Source organism: Aotus nancymaae, unplaced genomic scaffold (genome assembly GCF_030222135.1).
Source record: "Aotus nancymaae isolate 86718 unplaced genomic scaffold, 86718_ANA_hifiasm-v0.15.2.pri h1tg000029l, whole genome shotgun sequence".
In the NCBI taxonomy this organism is placed as follows: Eukaryota; Metazoa; Chordata; class Mammalia; order Primates; family Aotidae; genus Aotus; species Aotus nancymaae.
The window spans coordinates 17,436,443-17,460,069 of NW_026988442.1; the positions used below are offsets into that span (position 1 = coordinate 17,436,443).

At 41.6% G+C, this 23,627-nt stretch overlaps 1 protein-coding gene across 2 annotated transcripts in view; it reads left to right on the plus strand.

Annotated features, from left to right (window-relative positions):
• Positions 1 to 641: 641 nt before the first annotated feature.
• Positions 642 to 23,627, plus strand: part of CTNNBL1 (catenin beta like 1) — a 181,000-nt gene continuing 158,014 nt past the window's right edge. The window contains exon 1 of one of the 2 annotated variants that reach the window (XM_012455042.3): positions 642 to 764. In XM_012455042.3, the coding sequence (XP_012310465.1) occupies positions 735 to 764 (30 nt within the window). In that variant the 5' untranslated portion in view covers positions 642 to 734. The remainder of the gene's footprint in view (positions 765 to 23,627) is intronic. The other variant, XM_064382424.1, reaches the window with a different exon arrangement.

The window sequence follows — 23,627 nt, forward strand, 5'->3', positions numbered from 1 at the left end:
AGACAAAAGCCTAGAGAGGGACATGTGATCTAACAGTTTCTCAGCCAGTAATAGTTGTACAGCCTTGGGACAAGTCACATTTTGAGAAAGCCCTGTCTGATAGAAATTAATGGAAACCACAAATGAGAGCCACATGTGTAATTCAAAATTTTCTACTAACCACATTTAAGAAGTAAAAGGAAACAGGTAAAATTCATTTTATATTTATTTGACCCAATCTGATGTGTATTTTATTTACATTTATAGCACATCTCACTTTGGAGTAGCCATATGTCAAGCTCTCGGTAACCACATGTGGCTACTGGGTTAAAGTATTGGATGGTGCAGTTGGGAGCGTCAGTTTCCTTTTCTGTCAAATGAGGACAAGTCTGGAAACTACTGAGAGCGCACACTAAGCACCCGGCACTCCGCTCTGGACACAGGGGGCGCACAATCAAGTTTGGTTTCTTTCGGTTTCTGCTCTTCTCCTCCAGTCCCTCCTCTAAGTCTCCGCCCCTTTCCCCGCCCCCTCAGGCTCCAGTGGGGAAGCAGCCCGGTTCCAAATGCAGCGCACTTTACGGCGGCGCGGCCTTTTACCGCGGTGTGGCCTGCTCGCTTGTCGCGTTCACTTTTGCTCTATTGGCTCTGAGGCCCCACTCGCCGCACTTTACGGCAGTGTGTCTGGAGCCGCGGCAGACGGGCCCGTGGTCTGGGCGTGAGTGGACGGAACCCGCTTATTTGCTAGGTCGGGTACCATGGACGTGGGCGAACTTCTGAGCTACCAGGTATGAGGGGCAGGGAGGGCCGAGCGACCGCCTTCTCACTTGGGCAAGGGTCGCAGGAGCCAGAGCCCCTTCATCTCACCTCTTTTCGCCTCACTCCCGGGCCCCCTAACTTCTCAAGTCACCCGGGGTCCTAGCCCCTCGTTTTACTTTCCTGCCGAGGCCCTCCTGGGCCCTTTCGATTCGTCCCTTCTCAAGACCTGAGCCCCTCACCTCCTCTTCCTCACCCTGGGGCCTGGTTCCCTGAAACTCCTCTGAAACCCCAGACTATCCTGTTTTCCCAACCATGTCCTCTCAGCTCTCATGTCCCCCGAGTCGTTGAGGTGATGGTGGTGGTCATGGTGGGAGCCCACTGATCTCTCTTGGATTTGAACTCCAGCTTCTCCACTGACTGGCTGTGTGGCTTTTGGACAAGTCATTTCCCCCTCTTTGAACCAGGTTTTTGTACCTATGTGGTGGAGACACTAATAGCTGCCTTCATAGGGTTGTTTGAGGACTGTACCAACTGATGGATATGAAAGCTGATTTTAAAGTATGGAAAGCTGTGCTTGTGTTTACTGCAATTTGGAGATGTTGGGAATTCTAGCATGGAATGAGTTTCTAGGAATCTTGCTCAGGGCCCCCGTTGCCTAGGGTACTTGTGGGGAAACTGTACGGGACCTAGAGAGCAGAAAGGATTTGTCCGGTCACTCAGAAACAAAGAGCTGGAATTAGAGCTCAGGTGTTTTGACTTCCACCCCAAAGGCTCCCCCTGTCCCCTGCTTTGATTCCATAGGAGGCTCGTTGTGAGGGGCAATAGAGCTGCACTGCCCAATGTGGTAGCCACCACGTAGGCTGTTGAATGCTTGAAATGTGACTAGTCTGAATTGAGGAGTACTGTAAGTGTAAAGTTACATTTTGGTTGGAGACTAGTATGAAAAAAGTAAAATTTTTGTATTGATTACATGATCTTACCGATTATATTAATTACATTGGTTATTGGTCATATTGATTAAATGATCATATTTTGGATAATAGGTGAAATAAAATATACTTAATTTTTAAAATTTTATTTTATTGTTATTTAGAGACAGGATATTGCTCTGTCGCCCAGGCTGGAGTGCAGTGGCACAATCATTGCTCACAGTAGCCTTAAACTCCTATGTCTAAGGTATCCTTCCCGGTAGCTAGGACTGCAGGCGGGCATTACTATGTTTGGCTGATTTTTAAATTTTTTGTAGAGACAGGGTCTTGCTATGTTGCCCAGGCTGGTCTCAAACTCCTGGCCTTAAGTGATCTTCCCATTTGGCCTCCCAAAGTGCTGAGATTACAGGTGTGAGTCACCACACACCACACCCAGCAAATAAAATATGCTTAAAACCAATTTTTTTTTAGTGCAGTGGCACAATCACTGCAACCTCTGCCTCCTGGGTTCAAGCATTTCTCCTGCCAGCCTCCTGGGTAGCTGGGATTGCAGGCATGTGGCACCACACCCAGCTAAGTTTTGTATTTTTAGTAGAGACGAGGTTTCACCATGTTGGCTAGGCTGGTCTTGAACTCCTGACCTCAGGTGATCTGCTTGCCTCGGCCTCCTAAAGTGCTGGGATTACAGGCGTGAGCCACCATGCTCGGCCTTAAAACCAATTTTAACTGCTCCTCTTGACGTGTTAATGTGTTTACTAGAAAATTCAAAATCACATAGGTAGTTCAGCTTACATTTTTGTTGGACAGCTCTGCAGTCACGAATAGGTGATTAAGAGCCGTGAGTCTGGACCCCTAGGTTGCTGGCAGTCTCTGTTTTGCTACTAACTGGCTGCTCTAAATTTGAAGAAAATACTTAACTTCTCTATGGCTTGGTTTCCTCATCTTAAATGGGGGAAAATGTCAGTAGCTGCCTCACAGGTCTGTTGTGAAGCTGTTGAGAAATGTAAAGTGCTTAGACAATGCTTGCCGAAGAGTAAACATTCAGTAAATATTAGCAGTTATTTTCACACCACTCCTCAGCCAACATACAAGAAATTGACCCTGGACACTTAAGACATCATGGGAAAGAACATTAAGCAATGGAGAGCTATAGAGCCAAGAGAATTTTCTTTTAAAGACAGTTTAATTGATAGTGAAAGACAAAGGGAACTAGGCAAGTTGTTGAATGAGTGATTGTATGCTTGCTTGGAATTTCTAGAATGGCTAGCCCATTAATGCTAGAAAAGGCTGGGCTTGGTGGCTCACGCCTGTAATCCCAGGACTTTAGGAGGCCAAGGTGGGTGGATCACGAGGTCAGGTGATCAAGACCATCCTGGCCAATGTGGTGAAACCCAGTGTTTACTAAAATACACAAAATTAGCTGGGTGTGGTGGTGCGTACCTGTAGTCCCAGCTACTCGGGAGGCTGAGGCAGGGGAATCGCTTGAACCCAGGAGGGGGAGATTGCAGTGAGCTGAGATCAGGCCGTTGCACTCCAGCCTGGCGACAGAGCAAGACTCTGTCTCAAAAAAGAAAAAAACATTCATTTGCTCAACACCTACTATGTTGCTCAACAAATATATATTGAACACCTACTGTGTGCAAGGCAGTCTATCCACTGGGTATATAACACTGAATAAAAGGCAAGATTCTTGCTTTTGTGGAGCATCTGGTGGGAAGTTACAAGATACTAAGTAAACAAGACGTTCAGATTGTGGTAAGTGCTAGGAAGGGAATATAGTAGAGTATGCTAAAATTGCGCTGCTTGGTGTAGCCTTTAAGCACATGTGATTATTGAACATTTAAAAATGTGACTCGTTTCTAATTAGATCTGCTGCATGTGTAAAATACACACTGGATTTCAAGTATTTAGTATGAAAATAATGTAAAATATCTTACCTTTTATGCTGATTACACATTGAATAAATGATAACACTTAGGATATATTGGATTAAAGAAAATATATTATTAAAATTAATGTTATCTTTTAAAAAAACTTTTAAAATGTGGCTACTAGAAAATGTAAAGTTAGATAGGTGTTTTGCTTGTGGCTTTTCTTGTATTTTTATTGGACAGCACTCCTGTAGAGAATAACCCCTGGGAGTTGGGGACAGGACCTTTTACTTTTTGTAATGTGGTCGAGGAAGGACACTAAAGGACTGAAGGTTGAGAGGGAGCCAGTCATGTGAAGGGGGCAGAATGATGGAGGCACAGAGAATAGCAAGTACAGACATAGGCTGTTGGTAGAAGCTGGTGCAGCCTCTTAGAGGACCAGAAAGAGGATCGATGTTGTTGCAACATGGGAAGTGAGCAGGGGAATGGTAAGTGACAAAGCTGAAGATGTAGGCACATGACAAGACTATGTAGGCCTGCCTTGGGGGCCACGATAAAGACCTTGCCTTTTATTTTGAGAAGTACTGTAGGTAACTTCCTTCAACCCACTTGTTTATGGATGAAAAGTGAACCTTAGTCTGATAAAAGGACTCACCTGATGTTGTGGGCCAAGGTGGTGGCCAGAGTTGAAACCAGAATCTTGGTCTCATTATTTTTAATGTTTATACATCTTATCACATTTAATCTTTTTTTTTTTTTGAGACGGAGTCTCGCTCTGTCTCCCAGGCTGGAGTGCAGTGGTGCAATCTCAGCTCACTGCAACCTCTGCCTCCCGGGTTGAAGCGATTCTGCTGCCTCAGCCTCCTGAGTAGCTGGGACTACAGGTGTGTGCCACCATGCCTGGCTAATTTTTTGTATTTTTAGTAAAGACGGGGTTTCACCATGTTGGCCAGGATGATCTCTATCTCCTGACCTAGTGATCCACCCACCTTGGCCTCCCAAAGTGCTGGGATTATAGGCATGAGCCACCACACCCGGCACCACATTTAATCTTAATAACAATACTTAATATATTAATATGTTAATATAGGAACCTTCATTTTAAAGATGAGGAAACAGGTATAGAGAATAAAAAAGTGTCCAGATTCACACAAGTGAAATGTACCTCAAGGATTCCTAGGTAGCTTTGTTTCGTGATCATAAACATTTGTTTATTGTGTTATTCCAAAAGTATTTTGCTGTGTCAATCTGACCCCTTCCCTCCTCACCAAGAGCAAATGTGCCTAGCCAGTCTACAGGTAAATTGGGGTCTCCACAGGTCAATTTTCCTGAACTACAAAATATTACTTGCCTTCCTTATCCTGGATCTTGGCCTTTACATTTTCTATTGTATCTGAGGGTTCAACCTAAGAGTTTTGAAATGCAAATATGTTGGTTGCACAATAAGGAACTACCGTAGTAGAACTCATTTAATTCAGGTTGACAACACTGAACTGAACCTGGTGACAGGGCTGAAGCCTCCTAAATCTGCTACTGGAGAGCACCTTCATTTTGCCAGCCTAGGGCAGCTGGCCTGCCAGGAGCATCTCCTTCCCCATTGCAGGTCCCCCGCTTTGGCTAATTGACTGGCCAGAGCCATTCGAGAGGTGAGAGGCTCACTCTTTAGGCACTGAAAACCAGTTCTAGGCCCTTGCTCAGCGAAATATCCTCAATTCAAGGCTAAGTTTTGGAACGCAAATTCGGAATCATGATCTAAGGCTTGGAAAGCAGCACTGGTTCCAAAATCCACTTCCAGACCTTATTCAGGCCCTGGCTTCCTTACACCACCTGGCTTGTAGCTCAGACTCCTGGTCTTCTTATTTCCAGCCCTGTTCATTTCCTACATATGCCATTCATTCAGTTTCCTTTTTGTAAGATCCAGGTCCACTCTTCCTGTTCCTAAAAGATGATACAGTCTGGAATCTAGTTCATAATCAGCCACACCCATCCTCTTGTAGAAAGTCGTGAGTTTATGGATGCAAAAGCTCTTTGAGGCCAGGTGTGATTGTTCACTCCTGTAATCCCAGCACTTTGGGAGGCCAAGGCAGGCGGATCGCTTAAGTCCAGGAGTTCTAGACCAGCCTGGGCAACATGGTGAAAACCTGTCTCTACAAAAAGTACACAAATTAGCTGGGCGTGGTGGTGTGTGTCTGTAGAGGCTGAGGAGTGAGGATCACTTGTGCCTGGGAAGCAGAGGTTGCACTGAGCCGAGATCGTGCCACTGTGCTCTAGCCTGGGTGACAGAGCGAGACTGTCTCCAAAAAAAAACCAAAAAACAAAAAACAAAAAAAATACCCCACCATGAAAACAGTAACATTGTATAGACATGAAAGATACTTTACTTACCAGCATGATCTGTCTAAATCCTCTTAACAATCCTGTGAGGAAGGTACTGTTTTCCTGAACTACAAAATACTACTCGCCTTCCTTATCCTGGATCTTGGCAGCTAGATCATAGTCCCTGCTGTACAGATGAGGAAACTGAGGTACAGAAAAAGCACCTAACCTACCTTAAGGCATCTAACCACATAATGGCAAGGCCAGGGTACCCAGACAGTCTCATTTCATACTTGGAGCTCCTAACCACTGTGCTGTACTGCTTGCCTGCTGTATGTCAGATGCAGAACCAAAGTGTTTTCAGACAAATTATCACATTTAATTCTCAACGTGCCCTCTGAGGTAGGCAGCATGCTTGTATTCTAGGAAAGGAAGCTCAAGCTAGAGCCGTCAAGCTGCCTACCGAAAGCCAGACAGCCAGTAAGGAGCAGGGCCAGAACTGAAACCTACTGAACAACCAGATGTAGTTTTCCATTTTGTTTTCAGATTTGAACATTTTAAAAATTGAGGTATAGTCCACATGTAGAGGAAGGCATACATCTTATGAGCCTTTGTTTATAGTTGTCATTTACAGAGAGTAGACTCAGTCTGACCGCTGAAGTTTGCTTCTTGGGGACATAAGGGAACAAAATTAAACATCCCCATCCCTAGAGTTTGATTCAGTCTCCTGTGGGACTTTAGATTTGGCGTTTCTAACCAGATCGCAGGTGTTGCTGACGCTGAGCTTTGTGATTCCCTGGTCTAAAATGATCTACCTTCCTTTAAAAATTTCCCCCAGCCAAGACATTCTCCTCCCCTCTTGTGGGCCTGGTTTGCAGATTTGGGAGCTTAAGTTGTATTTTTTCCCTGCCATTCAAGATATTGAGAGCCTATCACTTAATCTTTCTGGGCCTCAGTTTCCTCATATGCCTAATGAAGGGATTAAGTAACGACTCTCTCTGAGGCCCCTTCTAGCTTCAAAATTCTGTGGTACTAATTATTTAGACCAGGGGTTCCAGAGGTTTCAAGGGATAAAAAACACTTCATGTGATAGACTGAGTGGGGCTGAGAACCTGGGAGATTTGGATTTTAATCCCACTTTTATCATTACTTATCTGGGTGACTCAGGACAAGTCACTTTCCCACTCTATACGTTTTTTTTTTTTCAGTCACTTGTAAAATGAGGAAACTGGTCGATATGACTTCTGGTTCTTTTCATTTCCAAAATTCAGAAACTAAGATGTATGCCGTTTCTAAAATTTAGAAACTAAACCAGGAAAAATATCATGCAGTGTCAAGAAATGTTTATTAAAAGTATTTAACATTTTTTTGGGTACTTGCTGCCTACCTCAGAGGGCACTTTGGGCAGCTTGGTGGGAAGATTCCAATTTTCTACTGAGATTGGTTCTTCTACAAGTAATAGAGACAGGCACTGAGTGCCTCAGTGTATGCCATCTATCCTTGACATACGTTAACTATTCATTTGAGAAGACAGGAGAATTACAATATGGGCAGGAGGTGGTGGAAAAAGTCTTCAAGAGGAAACCAGTTATGTTCCCAAAATGGAAATGTACTTTTTTGATGCCTTCAGGCTTAGACATCTCATCAAGAAGTGTGCCCAGCAGTGCCTTGGCTGAGAAGTTTTTGCTGGCATAGGTGCGTGTATGAACTCCAGGGCACTCTCATTAATTCTGATTCCACATATGTCTGGAAAAAGTTCTTGCCTCCGAAGTTTTTCAATAAAGAATTTACATTTAGTGCAGCTTGTGACATGAGACGTTTTCTTTTTGAGGCAAATTGGGGTCAAGGACCCTTGGTTTTGGTGATATTGCGGACATCCACCCCTCTTGCCATCTGTCAGTAATATCTTAGCATATCTCTTGGATTGCAGGGGCTTACAGAAGTATCTAAACTTGCTCCTTTCCCCCTCTTATTTTTTTCTTTTGAAATAAAAATTTAAATGATAATGAAGTGATAGAAACAGTGTTAAAGAAAATGCTTGAGAAGAGGAAAACTATAACACCCTAATTCAGTCAATGTTTTTCTCTTTCCACAGTCCTTATGTATTTTGCGAGGCTGGAACTATTGCATATATACTATTTTATATTCTATGTTTTTAATTTAACATTGCCAGGAGTATTTTCTGTGTTTCTACATAGCCTTCATGTTATTTTTAGTATTTGCATACCTTTTGCTTGAGTGATAGACCATTTTCCCTAAATTGTTCTTCTATAATTGGATATTTAGGTGATTTTCAGGTTTTTGATCTTGGAGATAACATTGTAGTGAAGTTCTTTGTTCATGTAGCATTTTTTTCCTTCCCATCTGTCATTAGTAATTACCATGTGCCATCTCCTATGCTAAGTATTACATGTACTAAAATTATTATGACATGGACCATGGACCTTAAAGAAGAATTCATAATGTAAGGAGCGAGACAGACATTTAAACAACTAACTGTATGAATAAAAGTATTATGGGAGCACAGTGGAAGGAACAATTAGGTATGGAAAGGGGATGTATTGATGGGGATGGATTTGGTTTGGTCATTGAAGAAAAGGGAGATAACACTGGAATGCTAGCCTTGATGAATGGGTGGGAATTTTGTGGGTGGTAAAGGACACTGGGACAGTGGTTCTTGACTGGGATTATTAAGAGCAAAGACAGGGGAGTTAAATATTCAGAGCATTGGGTAAATGCAGCAATGGGTAAAAAGTAGGCAGTGGCTGGAGAGGATGGGGGTTATCTCAGCTGTAGATGTGTGACACAGTACATAGTACTCACATGAAGTGAATCCTAACAGTATGTGTGTATTCCAATTTTACTACAATCCTTTTCTTTTCTTTCTTTTTTTAAATAGAACCAGGGTCTCCCTGTGTTGTCCAGGCTGGTCTTGAACTCTTGGGCTCAGGTTATCCTCTTGCCTCAGTCTCCCAAAGTGTTGGGATTACAAGTGTGAGCCACCATGCCTGGCCCCAGTTTTATTACAATCTTGATAGTACTAGTTGTCATACTTTATTTTTTCCACGAATCTAGTAGGTATATAAAAGACTAGTTCAAGGTTGCTTTAATAAGCATTATTTTTTCTTGTGTGAGTTTATCATTTGTATTATGTGCTTCATAAGGTAGTAGTTGTAATTTTGTAATTGAGCTTTCCTGTTTTGTGGGTTTTTGTTATTGTTGTTGCTGTGTGTATAAGAAACATTACAAAAATCTGAACACCGGTGGTCAAATACATCCATTCTGCGAAGGCCTCTTCCCTGTAGCCCTAAGAATATGATTCTAATCGTGAAGCCATTTTATATAGGCTCTTTTTGCATGTCCGTTTAGTACAATTTGAAGTTACTTTTTGTTAGCAGTGAGACTATAACAGATAAGGAGAACCAGAACAGATACAGAGCTATTCGCATTGATAACATTTCAGACTGTTTTTCTCTTTCATCTCCTGAGTGATTTTTTTCAAGTTCACTTCCTCCCTTTGCATTCTTCTCATCATCTCTTTCTTCTGGCCCATTCTTCTCACACTTATGAAACACATTATATTTATATGCCTCCTTACACACATTCTTTACTAAACTGTAGACTTAGAGGCGAGGACCAGTGCCTAGCAGAGCATCTCAGCTGTAGTTAATGTCTAATACATGGTTGTTAATGAATGAATTAACTGGGATGTGCCTTCAAATATGCCCTGGTTGTTTCCCTTATCTGGAAGGCCCTTGCTCTGCTACCTTGTTAGCTCGTTGGCCTACATCTCCGTGCTTTCATGTCAGACTTCAAGAAAATTGTTCACACCTGATACCTCAGTTTCTTAATCATTTTTCTCTTATTATGTCTTGCCACCCTTGCTACAAAACCTGTGTTCTTTGCTTTTTAACTTTTTATTTTGAATCAATTTTAAACTTAGAGAAAATTATAAAAATAGTACTTGCCATGTATTCCTCATCCAGCTTCCCCTAAAGTTAACATATAACCATTATATAAAGATCAAAACTAGGAAATCAACATTCATGTAATACTAGTAACTGCATACTTAATTTAGATGTCATCAGAGTTTTCACTGCTGGTCCTTTTTCTGTTTCAGGTTGCTATCCAGGATCCCACATAACATTTGTCATATTTCCTTAGTCTTCCCTTGTCTTTCATTTCTGAAGAGTACTGGTCAATTATTTCATAGAATGTCCAAAACCTATATTCTTGGAGCTGTCAGTGCTGTCTTTTGCCAGAGATTTTCTTGGGCCTCATTATTCTTGACTCTCCTCTAGAATTTGACTCTGTAACCTCTTCTTCATCATTTTAGAAGAACTCATTCGTTCTTCTCCTTTCAGCATCTTTTTGCAGACAACTCTAAGTTCACTATCCCTGATTAATGTTTCATGTGTCTACTGAACATTCTGGCCAGATGTTCAGATATCACTTAATTCTCTGCTTCCTCCCCTGCCTATCCTCATGGCCAACTTTGCATTTTAGTCAGGGGTGTTGATGTTCAGCAGACTTGAAAGGAGCCTTGGAGCTGTTTCTCAAAGATAAAAGGGCTCAAAGATGAAAGACAAGGTTCTTTTCTTTTTTTTTTTTTGAGGCGGAGTTTCGCTCTTGCTGCCCAGGCTGGAGCGCAGTGGCGTGACTTAGCTCACTGCAGCCTCCACCTCCCGGGTTCAAGTGATTCTCCTGCCTCAGCCTCCAAGTAGTTGGGATTACAGGCATGCAGCACCATGCCTGGGTAATTTTGTATTTTTCATGGAGACAGGCTTTCTCCATGTTGGTCAGGTTGGTCTCAGACTCTCAACCTCAGGTGATCTGCCTGCCTTGGCCTCCCAAAGTGCTGGGATTACAGGTGTGAGGCACTGTGCCCAGCCATGGTTCTTTTCTTCATGGATTGTACAAGCTTATGAGCACAGAGCCTGCTTCTCTGTCAGGAATAAAGAAGGTGTTAGGATATGAAAATGATCAACTCAGAGTTTTTGCTCTCTTGGAGCTTGCAGTCTAATGGGGGTATACCCCAGATTTGAAATCCAGGTACAGTGTCAGTGCTGTTATGGAGCTATGAACAAGATGTGGTGGCACAAAGGCACAAGCAGCTCTGCCACTGGGAAGTTGGGAAAAGCTTTATGGAGGAAGGGCTGCATCTTCAGGAGGCTTTTCTCCATCCCTTCACTTCTGTTCCAACCACTACCACCTTAGTTTAGACTCTTAGACTTTGTTAACAGGGTGTAGTGGTTCACACCTGTAATTCCAGCACTTTGGGAGGCTGAGGTGGGAGGATCTCTTGAGCTCGGGAGTTGGAGACCAGCCTGGGCAACACAGTGAGACCTTGTATCTTTTTTTTTTTCTTTTTTTTGAGACAGAGTTTCGCTTTTGTTACCCAGGCTGGAGTGCAATGGTGCTATCTCGGCTCACCGCAACCTCCGCCTCCTGGGTTCAGGCAATTCTCCTGCCTCAGCCTCCTGAGTAGCTGGGATTACAGGCACGCACCACCATGCCCAGCTAATTTTTTGTATTTTTAGTAGAGACGGGGTTTCACCATGTTGACCAGGATGGTCTCGATCTCTTGACCTCGTGATCCACCCGCCTCGGCCTCCCAAAGTGCTGGGATTACAGACGTGAGCCACCGCGCCCAGCCGAGACCTTGTATCTTAATAATAAAAAAAATAATTAGCTGGGCTTGGAGGTGCATGCCTGTAATTCCAGCTACTGGGGATGCTGAAGTGGGAGGATTGCTTAGACCAGGAGGTTGATGTTGCAGTGAACGGTGATCACACCACTGCACTCCAGCCTGGGTGACAGAGCTAGATCCTCTCTCAAAAAAAAAAGAGACTTTGTAAAATAAGTAGTCTCCTGGGTGGTCTTACTTTTATCATTGCGGATGTTGTGTTGGCATGGTGAATGTGGGTTTATTTCCTTTATTAGACCAACAGAGAACACTCTTCTTTAGTCATAGACTTCAGTCCCACCTATTTCAGCTTCCTTGGAATAGCTTCCTTGGTCTTCTTACTAAGTTGCCTTGCTAATTTTGAAGGTGAACTTGATAAACACAGCCATACCTTTCTGCAGTGTCTCACTAGTTGTCATTGTTTAAATTGAGGGATTGAATGTATAAAGTTTAACCCAATAGAAAAGTTTTCCTATATAAAAACGACTTCATTGGAAAATGTGGATGGTTCACAATAGCTTGTCAGCACTGTTGGAGAAAATACTTCAAAGCACTTGCCCTTCTGAGCGTGCCTGGTAGGCATCCTTTAATGTTTAGTGTAGTGCGTGAACACGAACTCTGGGTCAGACTGCCTGCATTGGAATCCCAGCTCTGCTACTTGCTAGCTATGGGATCTTGGGCCAGTTAATTAACCTCTTTAAGCCTCAGGTCTTCATCTTTAAAATAGAGATTATATAATAGTGTCTGTCTCTGTGCAACCATCTTTTAAAATATTTCTGCTTTACCATCTTTTTTAAAAATAAAGGATTAAATGAGACAATTTGGATAGTTCTAAGTAGTACAGTGCCTGACAGTAAGTAAGTGTCAGGCATTAATTTTCATTATTTATGTCATTACTAATAACACATATGCTACTACAGCAACATGGCAGATTTTTTTTTTTTAATTCTACAAAGTTGCCTCAGTGTTCCTAAAGTCATGGGTCCCTTGGAGATTAAGGTTTAGAATCCTGTACAAAGAAATGAGAACAGTTTGTTACCCACACATGTCACAGTATAGAAATGTTCACAGTAGGTTAAAATACAACCTTATTCCACCACAGTTAGCAGTCGTTGATATCAAGAATTATGTCATCACCATAGTAATTCTTTTCCCCTGGTCTCTTTAATATTACTACGATATCTCAGTTTTCCTATTTTCTAGCACCAGGAAATCTCATTTACAAATTACTCCTTCCTTTGTCTTTTCTCCCCCCACTAAGCGTCCTAAAGGAAGTGGTTGGGTTTGGTCTGAGTCTTGTATAGCTGTAGAGAAATTGGAATTAGGAGAAGATGTAGTAGGAATTCTGATACTCCTTTTACCTTCTCCAAGGTCAGCCATTCAGCTCTTTAGTATTTCAGCTGAATATCAGCATCCCTTGGAGATACTGAGGATTTGGTTCCAGACCACTCCAGTAAAGCAAGTAATATGAATTTTTTGGTTTCCTAGTGCATATTGAAGTTCTGTTTACACTATACTGCTGTCTAATAAGTGTGCAATAGTATTATGTCTAAACAGTGTACATACTTAAACTAAAAATGCCATTTTAAAATTCTTTTTATTTATTTATTTATTTAATCTACCATGCAGCTTGGTATAAAAATGCTTTGTTGTTAAAAAATGCTAACCATCATCTGAGCCTTCAGCAGGTTGTCGTCTTTTTGCTGGTAAATGGAGGGTCTTGCCTCCTTTGACAGCTGCTGACTAATTAGGGTGGTAGTTGCTCAAGGTTGGGGTGACTGGCAATTTCTTAAGACAGCAATGAAGTTTGCTTCCTCTGTTGACTCTTCCTTTCATGAAAGATTTCTCTGTAGCAAGCTGTGCTGTTTCATAGAGTTTTACCCACAGTAGAACTTTCAGAATTAGAGTCAGTTCTCTTAAACTGTGTGGCTTTTTTATCTAAGTTCATGTAACATTCTAAATCCTTTGATGTCATTTCAACAATGTCCACAGCATCTTCACTAGTAGAGTTTATCTCTAGAAACCACTTTCTTTGCTCATCCATAAGAAACAACTCCTTATCCATTCAAGTCTGATCATGAGATTGCAGCAATTCAGTCACATCTTCAGGCTCTGCTTCTAATTCTAATTTTCTTGCTGTTTCCACCACATCTGCAGTTACTTCTTCCACTGAAATCTTGAACCCCTCAAAGACATTCAGGAGGATTGGAATCAACTTCTTCTAAACAACTGTTAATGTTAATGTATTGTCCTCCTCCCATGAATCATGAATGTTTTTGATGGCATCTAGAATGATAAATCCATTTCCAGAAAGTTTTCAATTTATTTTGCCCAGATCCATTAGAAGAATCACTATCCATGGCAGCTATAGGCTTATGAATGCATTTCTTAAATATTAAGTAATAAGACTTGAAAGTTGACATTATTCTTTGATCCATGGGCTACAAAATGGATGCTGTGTTTGCAGGCATATAATTAACATAAATCTTCTTGTACATCTTTGTCAGAGCTCTTGGGTGACCAGATGCATTGGTAATGAGCAGTAATATTTTGGAAGAAACCCTTTTTTTCTGAGCAGTAGGTCTTAACAGTGGGCTTAAAATATTCAGTAAACAATGCTGTAAACATGTGCTGTCATTCAGGCTTTGTTCTATTTCTAGAATACAGGCAGGGTAGATTTAGCATAATTCCCAAGGGCCCTAGGATTTTCAAAATGATAAATGAGCATTGGCTTCAATTTAAAGTCACCAGCTGCATTAGGCCCTAACAAGAGCATCAGCCTGTCCTTTGAAGCTTTGAGGCCAGGCATTGACTCTCTAGTTGTGAAAATCCTAGATGGCCTCTTCTTCCAGCAGAAGGCTGTTTTGTCTACATTGAAAATCTGTTGTTTAGTGTAGCCACCTTCATCAATGATCTTAGCTAGTTCTTCTGATTAACTTGCTGCAGCTTCTATGTCAGCACTTCTGGGTTCACCTTGCACTTTCATGTTATGGAAGTGGCTTCTTTCCTTAAGCTTTAAATAAGCCTCTTCTAGCTTCAAAATTTTTTTGTGCAGCTTCCTCACCTCTCTTAGTCTTCATAGAATTGAAGAGAGTTAGGATCTTACATTGGATTAGGCTTGACTCAAGAGAATGTTGTGACTGGTTTGATCTTCTATCCAGAGCACTAAGACTCTCCATATAAGCAGTAAGTCTCTTTAGCTTTTTTAGAATGATAAATCTTTTCCTATTTATCATTTCCTAAGACTTTCTCCATATAAGCAGTAATGCTCTTTAGCTTTTTTAGAATGATAAACCTTTTTTACTATTTGTATGTTTACTAAAGTAGCACTTTTAATATCCTTCAAGAGCTTTTTCTTTGCATTCACACTTTTCTGTCTGGTAGAAGAGGCCCTGCTTTTGGCCCATTATAACTTTCAACATCCATTCCTCACTAAAGCTTAATCATTTATAGCTTTTGATTTAAAGTGAGAGATGTGAGACTCTTAGTTTCACCTGAACACTTAGGGCCATTGTAGGGTTATTAATTACTTAATTTCAGTGTTGTTGTGTCTCAGAGAATAGGGAGACCTGAGGAGAGAGAGAAAGGGGAAAAGCTGGTTGAGGCAGTCAGAATACACGTTTATTGATGAGGTTCGCTGTCTTACATGAGCATGGTTTGTGGTGCCTTAAAACAAAGTAGTAATATCAAAGGTCACTGCTCACAGATTATCATAACAGATACGATAATAGTGAAAACGTTTGAAACATTGCAATAATTATCAAAATGTGACACAGACATGAAGTGAACATATGATTTTGGAAAAATGGCAGTGATAGATTTTCTTTCGTTTTCTTTTTTTTTTTTCTTTTTTGGAGACAAGTTCTTGCTCTATTACCCAGGCTGGAGTGCAGCAGCAGGATCACAGCTTGCTGCAGGCTTGACCTCCTGGGCTCAAGCAGTTCTCCTGCCTCAGCCTCCTGAGTAGCTGAGACTACAGGTGTATGCCACCATGCCCAGCTAATTTTTGTTTTTTTTGTAGAGATGGGGTTTTGGCATATCGCCCAGTCTGGTCTTGAACTCTTGGGCCCAAGCAATCTGCCCACCTCAGCCTCCTAAAGTGTTGGGATTACAGGCATGAGCTACCATGCCCAGCTAATGGACTTTCTTGATGCTGGGTTTCCACAAATCTTCAATTTGTAAAAAACACAGTATCTGCAAAGTGGGTAAAAATGAGGTATGCTTGTAGTTCAAAACTAGTTTCTTTTCCATAGAATTCCAGCAGTGACTGATCTGAAAATGTTTTAGCCTAAACTTTAGAACTCCAGCTCCATTGTGGGTTGGTAAATGGAAATTAGCTTCTCTTCATCCTGGAGTTCAGTGAAGGATCTAGTGGGACTACTGCAGTGCCTTTCTGTCCTTTAACTCGTTTTGGATTATCAGCTGCTCATAAGCAGATTATCTACGTTGGCTCTTTGGACTTCCTTTCAACTAGCTGCCCGGCAGTATCTAGAGTCACTGAACTAGAGTTGAAACCAAGCAAAGTATCATGATGCTTCTCTCTGAATATATCTGACTTCATTCTGAAAGCAGCATGATTGATTAGTGAACAGTTTTTTTGGCATTATTATTTTTTTTGCAGATTCTAGCTTCCTGTTTGGTGTTATTCATGTGCTCATTCTGTTAATACATAAAATTGAGGGTTGATTACATTTCTTTCTTTGAATCCCCTCTTTCCAGTTAAGAGCATCTGAGTTTAAAAGTTCTTTTGCGATCTTTGATAGTTAAACGTTAGCAGCACATCAGTCCTCTGCTGATATGTAATGTTGGAATGTGATTTTCTTTGCAGCTTTGCATAAAAGGAAACAAATTGTGTTTTGCTGTCAACATCAGTGCTTCCATAATAGGATTAATGATGAGGGGAACTTTTGAGCATTTCATGGTTACATGGTTATTCACAGAGAAGCTGAAACATGAAATGGGGGCTCTGGCCAGGAGTCCCTCTGTTGAGCAAGGGAAGGTAGAGATGCCAAAGGACTAACAGAACGCTGAAACTTACAATAAAGGAGGACAAGAAAAAGACATTAGGATTGTTTGAGGGTTGTAGCTGAAAGAAACCCATAATGAGGTTCCTTTTTTAAAAAGGTGGCACAGGTTGTATTGAATTGTACTTATTTTTCTGGTGTCTTTGGAAAATGTGGTGCTCTTCAGAAGCAGACTTTCTAGGAAACTCAAACTTTTAAGTGGTGTTAGAGTGCTAGAACAGGTTGCATCCTAGAGATGATCTATTCCAGCTTCCTCTTTGTACACATAGGTAAACCAGAGAGCCCAGAGAGGGAGATAACTTTAGGACCCCAACTACTTGGTGACAAAATGGGGTCTGGGCAGTGCTTTGTTCATGTTGAAGCTTCCTCTTTCCCATGTGCAAAACATGTATTTGTCATCATTTTGTATGGAGATCTTTCTAAAACATAAACATTCTTGCATTTCTCAGTAGGACACACTGGGTCTCAGGAGCATCAGTATGAATACAGGATAGTTGTGCCTGGATTCTCTGATGACCTTTTGAAATGTGGAAAGCTTTTACTCCTGCACTCTGGAATAGTAGGGATTTTGAGTTCTTGTGCCTACTTTGTGTAGTTTGCATTCTCTTCCTTGGTGTCAGCTGTCACTCCTTAGTGCTTGTTTGAAAAGATATCTAACCTCTGAGGCCTTTCTTGCCCATTCTTTTAATGGTGTTTTGAAAAGTTGAGTTGGTTGAATGAATGAAGCATTACTATTCTTGGTCATTTTTGGATGAACTGCAAAACTTTAGAGCTCTGGTGCTAGATACCCAAAGTCTGTGAGATACTAGAAATCGTTTTAGCCTGAGTTGTCTTTATTTTCCATGTAGCTTTTTCTCCAGTATCTCTTTGCCCCCCACTGCCATCTTGGGGACTAGAGAACGTCTGAGCAATTACAGTCATCCACTAATCATGAGTCTTTTAAGAGAAACTAGCACTCACAAATAGTGGCTTACCCTGGCCTTCTGTGACGTGCCCCTTTCTTTCATGATTGCTTATCTTTCTGGAGAGTAGCCATTTACCTGTCTGATTGCCTTAACCCCATATCTTTTAGTCAGCCTTATATCCAAATACACCCACAGGCCCATGGAATCTAACTGTATCAGTCACCTGAGACCCTGTCTGCTTGTTCACCAGTTTATGCCTCTGCTCACTTGTCTTGTTCCTGACTCTCGACTCTCTGTCATATCCTACCTTTCCTTTCCCATCCCTCCAACTTACACACCAGTTTCTTTAGGCTTGGTATTTACATGTGCTCTCTGGCTCCCAACCCAGAGTCCATTATTAAGGACTGCATGGTTGGGACTGGAGCTGCCACATACAGTATGCCTCATATGGTGTACCCTACCCCAGCTGGACCTTTAAGACCCAGCCTTTGGCCCTCGCCCATTATCTGACCCATCAGATCCTCCTGTGAAAGGACAGTTTGAGCAAAACCCTGCCCGAGAAGCTTACAGATTTTCCAGTTCTGCAGCTTTGACAGTCTGTGAGTTCTCCATCTCGGTCTTATCTCTCTTTGCCATAGTTTCCTCATCATTCACCAGGGGTTGGTGAGGAAATAGGATGTTGTTTACCATTGTTTCTAGGGCATTGAGACATACGGTCCTAGTCAGGCTGTGAGACAATCCACATTTTGGGGGGGTTAGCAAATTTCATTTGGATTAGTGCTCCATATTGAACCTGTCGTTCTTTAATCATTCTGCACATATTTATTAAATGCCTACTAAATGTAAGGTGTTATACTAGAAACTGGGAATAGAGTGCTAAACAAGACAGTTGTAGCCCCTGTCTTTATGGAACTTACATCCGGGGACACAAGACAGACAATAAATAACAATACCTAAACAAGCAAACACATACTAGATAAACACGAACAAGAGAATTTCAAATAGTATTGTGAAGGAAAAAAATAGGCTGATGTAATAGAGTGATGGGGGAGCAGTGGCTGTTTATTTTGGAAGATTCTAGAAGGCCTCTTTGAGAGGTGACATTTGAGCTGTGAACAAAACAATGAGAAAGATCCAGACATATAAAAAGCTGTGGGACTAGCAGTGAAGATCAAGGGAAAAGCCAAAACAAAAACTCTGAGGTGGGAAGAGACTTGTCATGTACAGCCAGAGCTTGGTGAGTGAAGAGGGGACAGTTGAGATAAGGACAGAGGGGTCAACTGCAGAGAGGAGGGAGAATCCTAACATTTTTGAACTTTATTTCTAGCACAATAGGAAGCCATTAGGGGTTTAAAGCTGTGGAGTGACACAATTTGGTTTATGTTTTAAAAGATCGCTGCATCTGCAGAATGAAGAATTGTAGAGGAGCATTCTGGCCAACTTAGCTGTTGAAGGGTGTGGAATTCACCTTTGTGCTGCAGAGGGCCGCAGCTGAAGCTGTGCTGTCCCTGGGATAATTGCTTTCCCGCCTAGGTTGTTTTCAGAATCTCCACTTCTAAACATTTAATCTGTGTTTTGGCTTAATCAAGAAGCAGCTCTCTCCTAGTGCCAGGCTTGGCTCAGAAAATGTGGGCATGGTGCCTTTTGTTGAGCACCCTGGCCTGGAGAGAATGAAGAAAGCAGCCCCTCGTGGCCTGAGGACAATGCAGCTGACCCTCAGCACCTGGTAACTTGTAGGAAGCTTTGGAACCTATAAACTTGATGTGCTTCTGCAAAACAGTTGCAGATGGTCTGAAGTGATGATTAAATATCGCTGCTGCTTTGCCCAGATCTGCTGTGGCCATCCCCTCCATGTCTGGTTTTACATTACAGTGGGTAATTAAGGGGACAACAACCATTTCTGGTTACTTCCAGCACATCTTTTTCAGTTGGCTTATGGGGAGATGACAGTTTCTGTCAGTTGTGTAAGTGACTGTATTGAGCAGCGATTGTGAATGGCTACTTTTTGTGTTCAAAATAATACTAATAAATACAAAACACCCAAACTTAAAAAGAACTGTCCCTAATGAAAGGGAATAATTGCCTGGCTTTGCTGTCTCTGCTGGATCTCCAGTGGGAGTTCTGCCATCAAACTTGTCAGAGTTGGTTGGCAGGGACTTTTTCTCCTGAGTTAGCACATAGAGATCTGAACAGCCAGAGATAACACAAATTAGCAAATATGCAAGCATATCTGCAGAGGAACAGATTTCCTTCCAACCAGAGGTGCCATTGGTGGGCATCACCCTAATTTTCAATGCATCTCTTAGGGCTGATGACAGGACTTTTCAGCAAATTTTAAAAAATGGCTTAAGCACCCCCTGAGCTGGACAGTTTTTATAAGATTTTAGAGTTTCAAAGGGCCTCAGGCTGCTAAGCCTGCCAATGTAAAGTCACTGAATATTATCTCTCTGGCTCCTCACTGGGGATCCTTATACCTCACTCAGCATGATGAACTTGGAGATCTTGGAGACAGAAATTCGTATGCTTCTACATCTTTTTTTTTTTTTTTTTTTTTTGACTGAAGAGTTCTTCCATTCCCACAGAACTTGCAAGGACACAGAAGGCTCAGTGGGGAAAAAGATGGCATGTGCCTCTGGCTAACATGACTTGTGCCAGTGGTTGTGTGGGGATTCCATAATGAAGATTGCAAATCATTTCTCATCCTCTTGGAGCCTGTCCCATAATTAGAAGATTAAACATTTTGTTTAAATTGGTAATTTTTTTCCCCTCCCTTCTCCAAGTGCTTGAAACTACCATTAGAGCAGGATGGAGACTGGTTAACTGTCTGATTCTAGGCTCCATGTTCTACTTGTGATTGTCAGCAGGCGGTTGAGGAAGTCTTATTTTAATTAAAAAAGCAATTTTTAGCTGTGCTTCACCTTGTGTGAGGCAGAGGCACCTCTGACCGTGTGAACTTTCTGATTGCTGAATGTAGTGAGCATAGTTTTTCTCAGGAGCATGACACCAAGCCTAGTCAGATAATAGCATGAGGTAGGTGTGCAGCTGGCCTTAAGGTATTGCCTCTGCATTAATGGCAGATTTGCCCTTCATTTGACAGGTTGACTTTGTGTTCATGGGAAGGGCACCACTTACAGGGATGGCATGTTCCTGAATTGAAGTGAGTGCAAAGCAGCTTATAGAGGAGCATGGAAATTTTCCTTTTTTTCCTTTTTTTTTTTTTTTGAGACAGAGTTTCATTCTTGTTGCCCAGGGTGGATGCAATGATGCAATCTCGGCTCACTGCAACCTCCACCTCCCAGGTTCAAGCAATTCTCCTGCCTCAGCCTCCTGAGTAGCTGGGATTACAGGCATGCGCCATCATACCTGGCTAATTTTGTATTTTTTGTAGAGATAGGGTTTCTCCATGTTGGTCAGGCTGGTCTTGAACTCACTGCCTCAGGTGATCTGCCCTCCTTGGCCTTCCAAAGTGATGGGATTCCAGGTGTGAGCCACCACACCCAGCCTTGAAAATTTTCCTACTTTTAGTGAAATAAAAGAATATATGTTTTCTCCTTCCCGTGAAACCCAGCCAAAAGAACAAAACAAAGGGACTGGGCTCTACTCCGTATCAAAGCCCACCGAGAGTCAGGCTTTGTGCTGTTCCATTTGTGTATGTTATCCCATCTCATCCTAAAGGCAACCCTGGGAAGTCAATATTCTTAGTTGCATTTTGCAGATGAGGAAAGGAAGCTCACAGAGGTTTAGTAACTTGCCCAAAGATACCCAGTAAGTAGATGGTGGAGACTTCTTCCTAGAAGAGGGCTCCAATGGATGAAAGTAGGTGAAAGTAGAGAAGAACAAGAACAAAAAGAAAGAAGAAGGAAGAAGGAAGAAAGAAGAAAGAAGAAGAGGGGGAAGGGGAGAAAAAAGAAGAAAGGACCTTCAAGAATAAACTGCAGCAGAATCCTACAATTACTCTACCTTGTACTTGCCTCCAAGTCTACTCTGCCTGTCATTCTCTGTTGGAATTACTGGATTACATACCTTTCTCCTCACTGGACTGTGAGTTGCTCAGGGACAGTGACCAGATCAGTGCCTGCTATGAGTTAATGTGCAATATATATCTCTTGACTAAAGAAAGGAAAGGATGAGGGATGAATGAATGAAGCAGTGAATCAATGATTAGGTGACTGAATTTGAGTCTTCTCTAGGTATCTTTTTATATTGAGGCTTAGCACCTCCCCAGTTGCCTTTTTTCTTGCCTTTTCCTTGATAGGAGCAGATTAAGGTGTCTTTTGAATGATAGTAGCCCTAGTCATAGATAACTTGAGGTTGAGTGAATCTTGTTTTAGGTAATAGTAGATGATCTTCGTAAAAGGCTGATTCTATTGTGTAATCTGAGAGTTGATTGGCATTTCTTTTAAAGGCTGATGTTGTCTCTGACTCTAAAGCAAGAGATTGATTGATTGATTCATTTATTTGCCAAAGATTTGCTGCAAGTCTACTGTGGTCCATGATTGCTGTTTTCTATTTACCCAGCTATAGGCAAAAATAAGGAGTCATACAGAACAACAAAATTAGTTTTTATTTTGTGTTGGTTGGATCCGGCATATCCATTTCCATTTGATATTTTTCTTTCTTTCTTTAAACATTTATTGAGTGCTTTTTCTTGGTTAGGTACTTCCACAGCACTACTACCCCACAACAGTAGGTTGGCTTTTTCCAAGGACGAAACTAAGGCTGAAATGGTGGTTATTTGTCCACGGTCACACGCTAGTGACAATAAACCCAGGTGTTTTGACTACCAAAGGCCATTCTCTTTTCACTGCACCACATGCCCCTATTCAGGGGACTAGTTTAGCATCAATTTTTTATGTGTTTTATGTTTCTTATAGACTAGGACAAACGGGTTTCTAAAGCAGAAAGTACTAGAGCTGCTAACAGTTCACTTGAGTTAAAGGAACCTCAGGAAACAGATCTATAGTAAACACAGAAACCAGTTATGGCAAGATGATTTCTCAGTCTCTTGGTGGTAGTATCATGTCATAGAAAGAACTTTAGGCTTAGACTGACGGGCAGCCTTTGAGTCCCATCTCCACTATTTTCTAACTCTTTGATCTTTGGCAGTTCGCTAAGCAAGCCGCTGCACTTTGGCATCCTCACTTGTAGAAATGAGGAATGGTGTCACCCACCTAGAAGAGTTGTGTGAAGGTTAAAAAGATAACGAAATGTTAAGTTCCTGGTACACAGTAGGCACATAGATAATAGTAGCTATTGTGTAGTTTGGATGATCATTTGGTGAGGAAGCTGCAGGAGGAATTCTTTATGGTTTCTGTAAAGCCCACGATGCTGTGATCTCGGTGCCTCCTAAGAAGTTATTTGTGAGATTTATGTCTGACTTTGCCTTTTGAAGCCATTCTGGCCCACTTATGCAGCTTTATTTAAAAGAAGTGGCCGAATTCCCTTGTGTACAGGGTTTTTCAGGCTGTGCATCTTTGTGTTTTTTGGTGTGTTTACTGGAATTCTCAGGTTTCTAAGTAATTTCAGTCTGAGACAAGTGAGTAGAATTGATGTCAGGCTGCTTTAACACAGGTGTTATAAACAAGATTAAGAGGTTGTTGAAAAGATATCAGTGGAGCTCTGAGGCTAGCTCTCTGAAGTCATTTTAAATTGACAGCTAATGGGTAGTTTGCCTTGATGGCTCTCTTTGAGTTGGTTGTAACTGACTGGAGATTCACCCACAGAGGAAACTTGATTATGAAAATTCACTTTACATTCTTTATCAGAAAGTAAAGCTATAGTAATATGTAGTACTGTCTGTGTAATGTTTTTGGATACATTTTTTAAAGGCAACCAGTTTTTAAGTATTTTTGATACCTTAAGCCGGCAAAGCTTCAAAGAACACTTTAAATAGGGGAAGATGGATCAAAATAATTATTTTATTCCACTATGTATTTATTTATTTTATATATAAGACACTTAACTTTCTTAGTTATATTACCCTTGGTAGAGTTTCTTCCTGCCCAGCAAGGTATGCATTTTGCCTATTTGGTCCACTAGATGTGCTTGCTAAGAAATTGAGTATCTTAAAATGTTCTTGAAGTGAGCAAGTATTAATTTAAGATCACTTTGAAATCAACCTTATAGGCTCCCTGAGAGAAAATTGTGATGGTGTGGATATA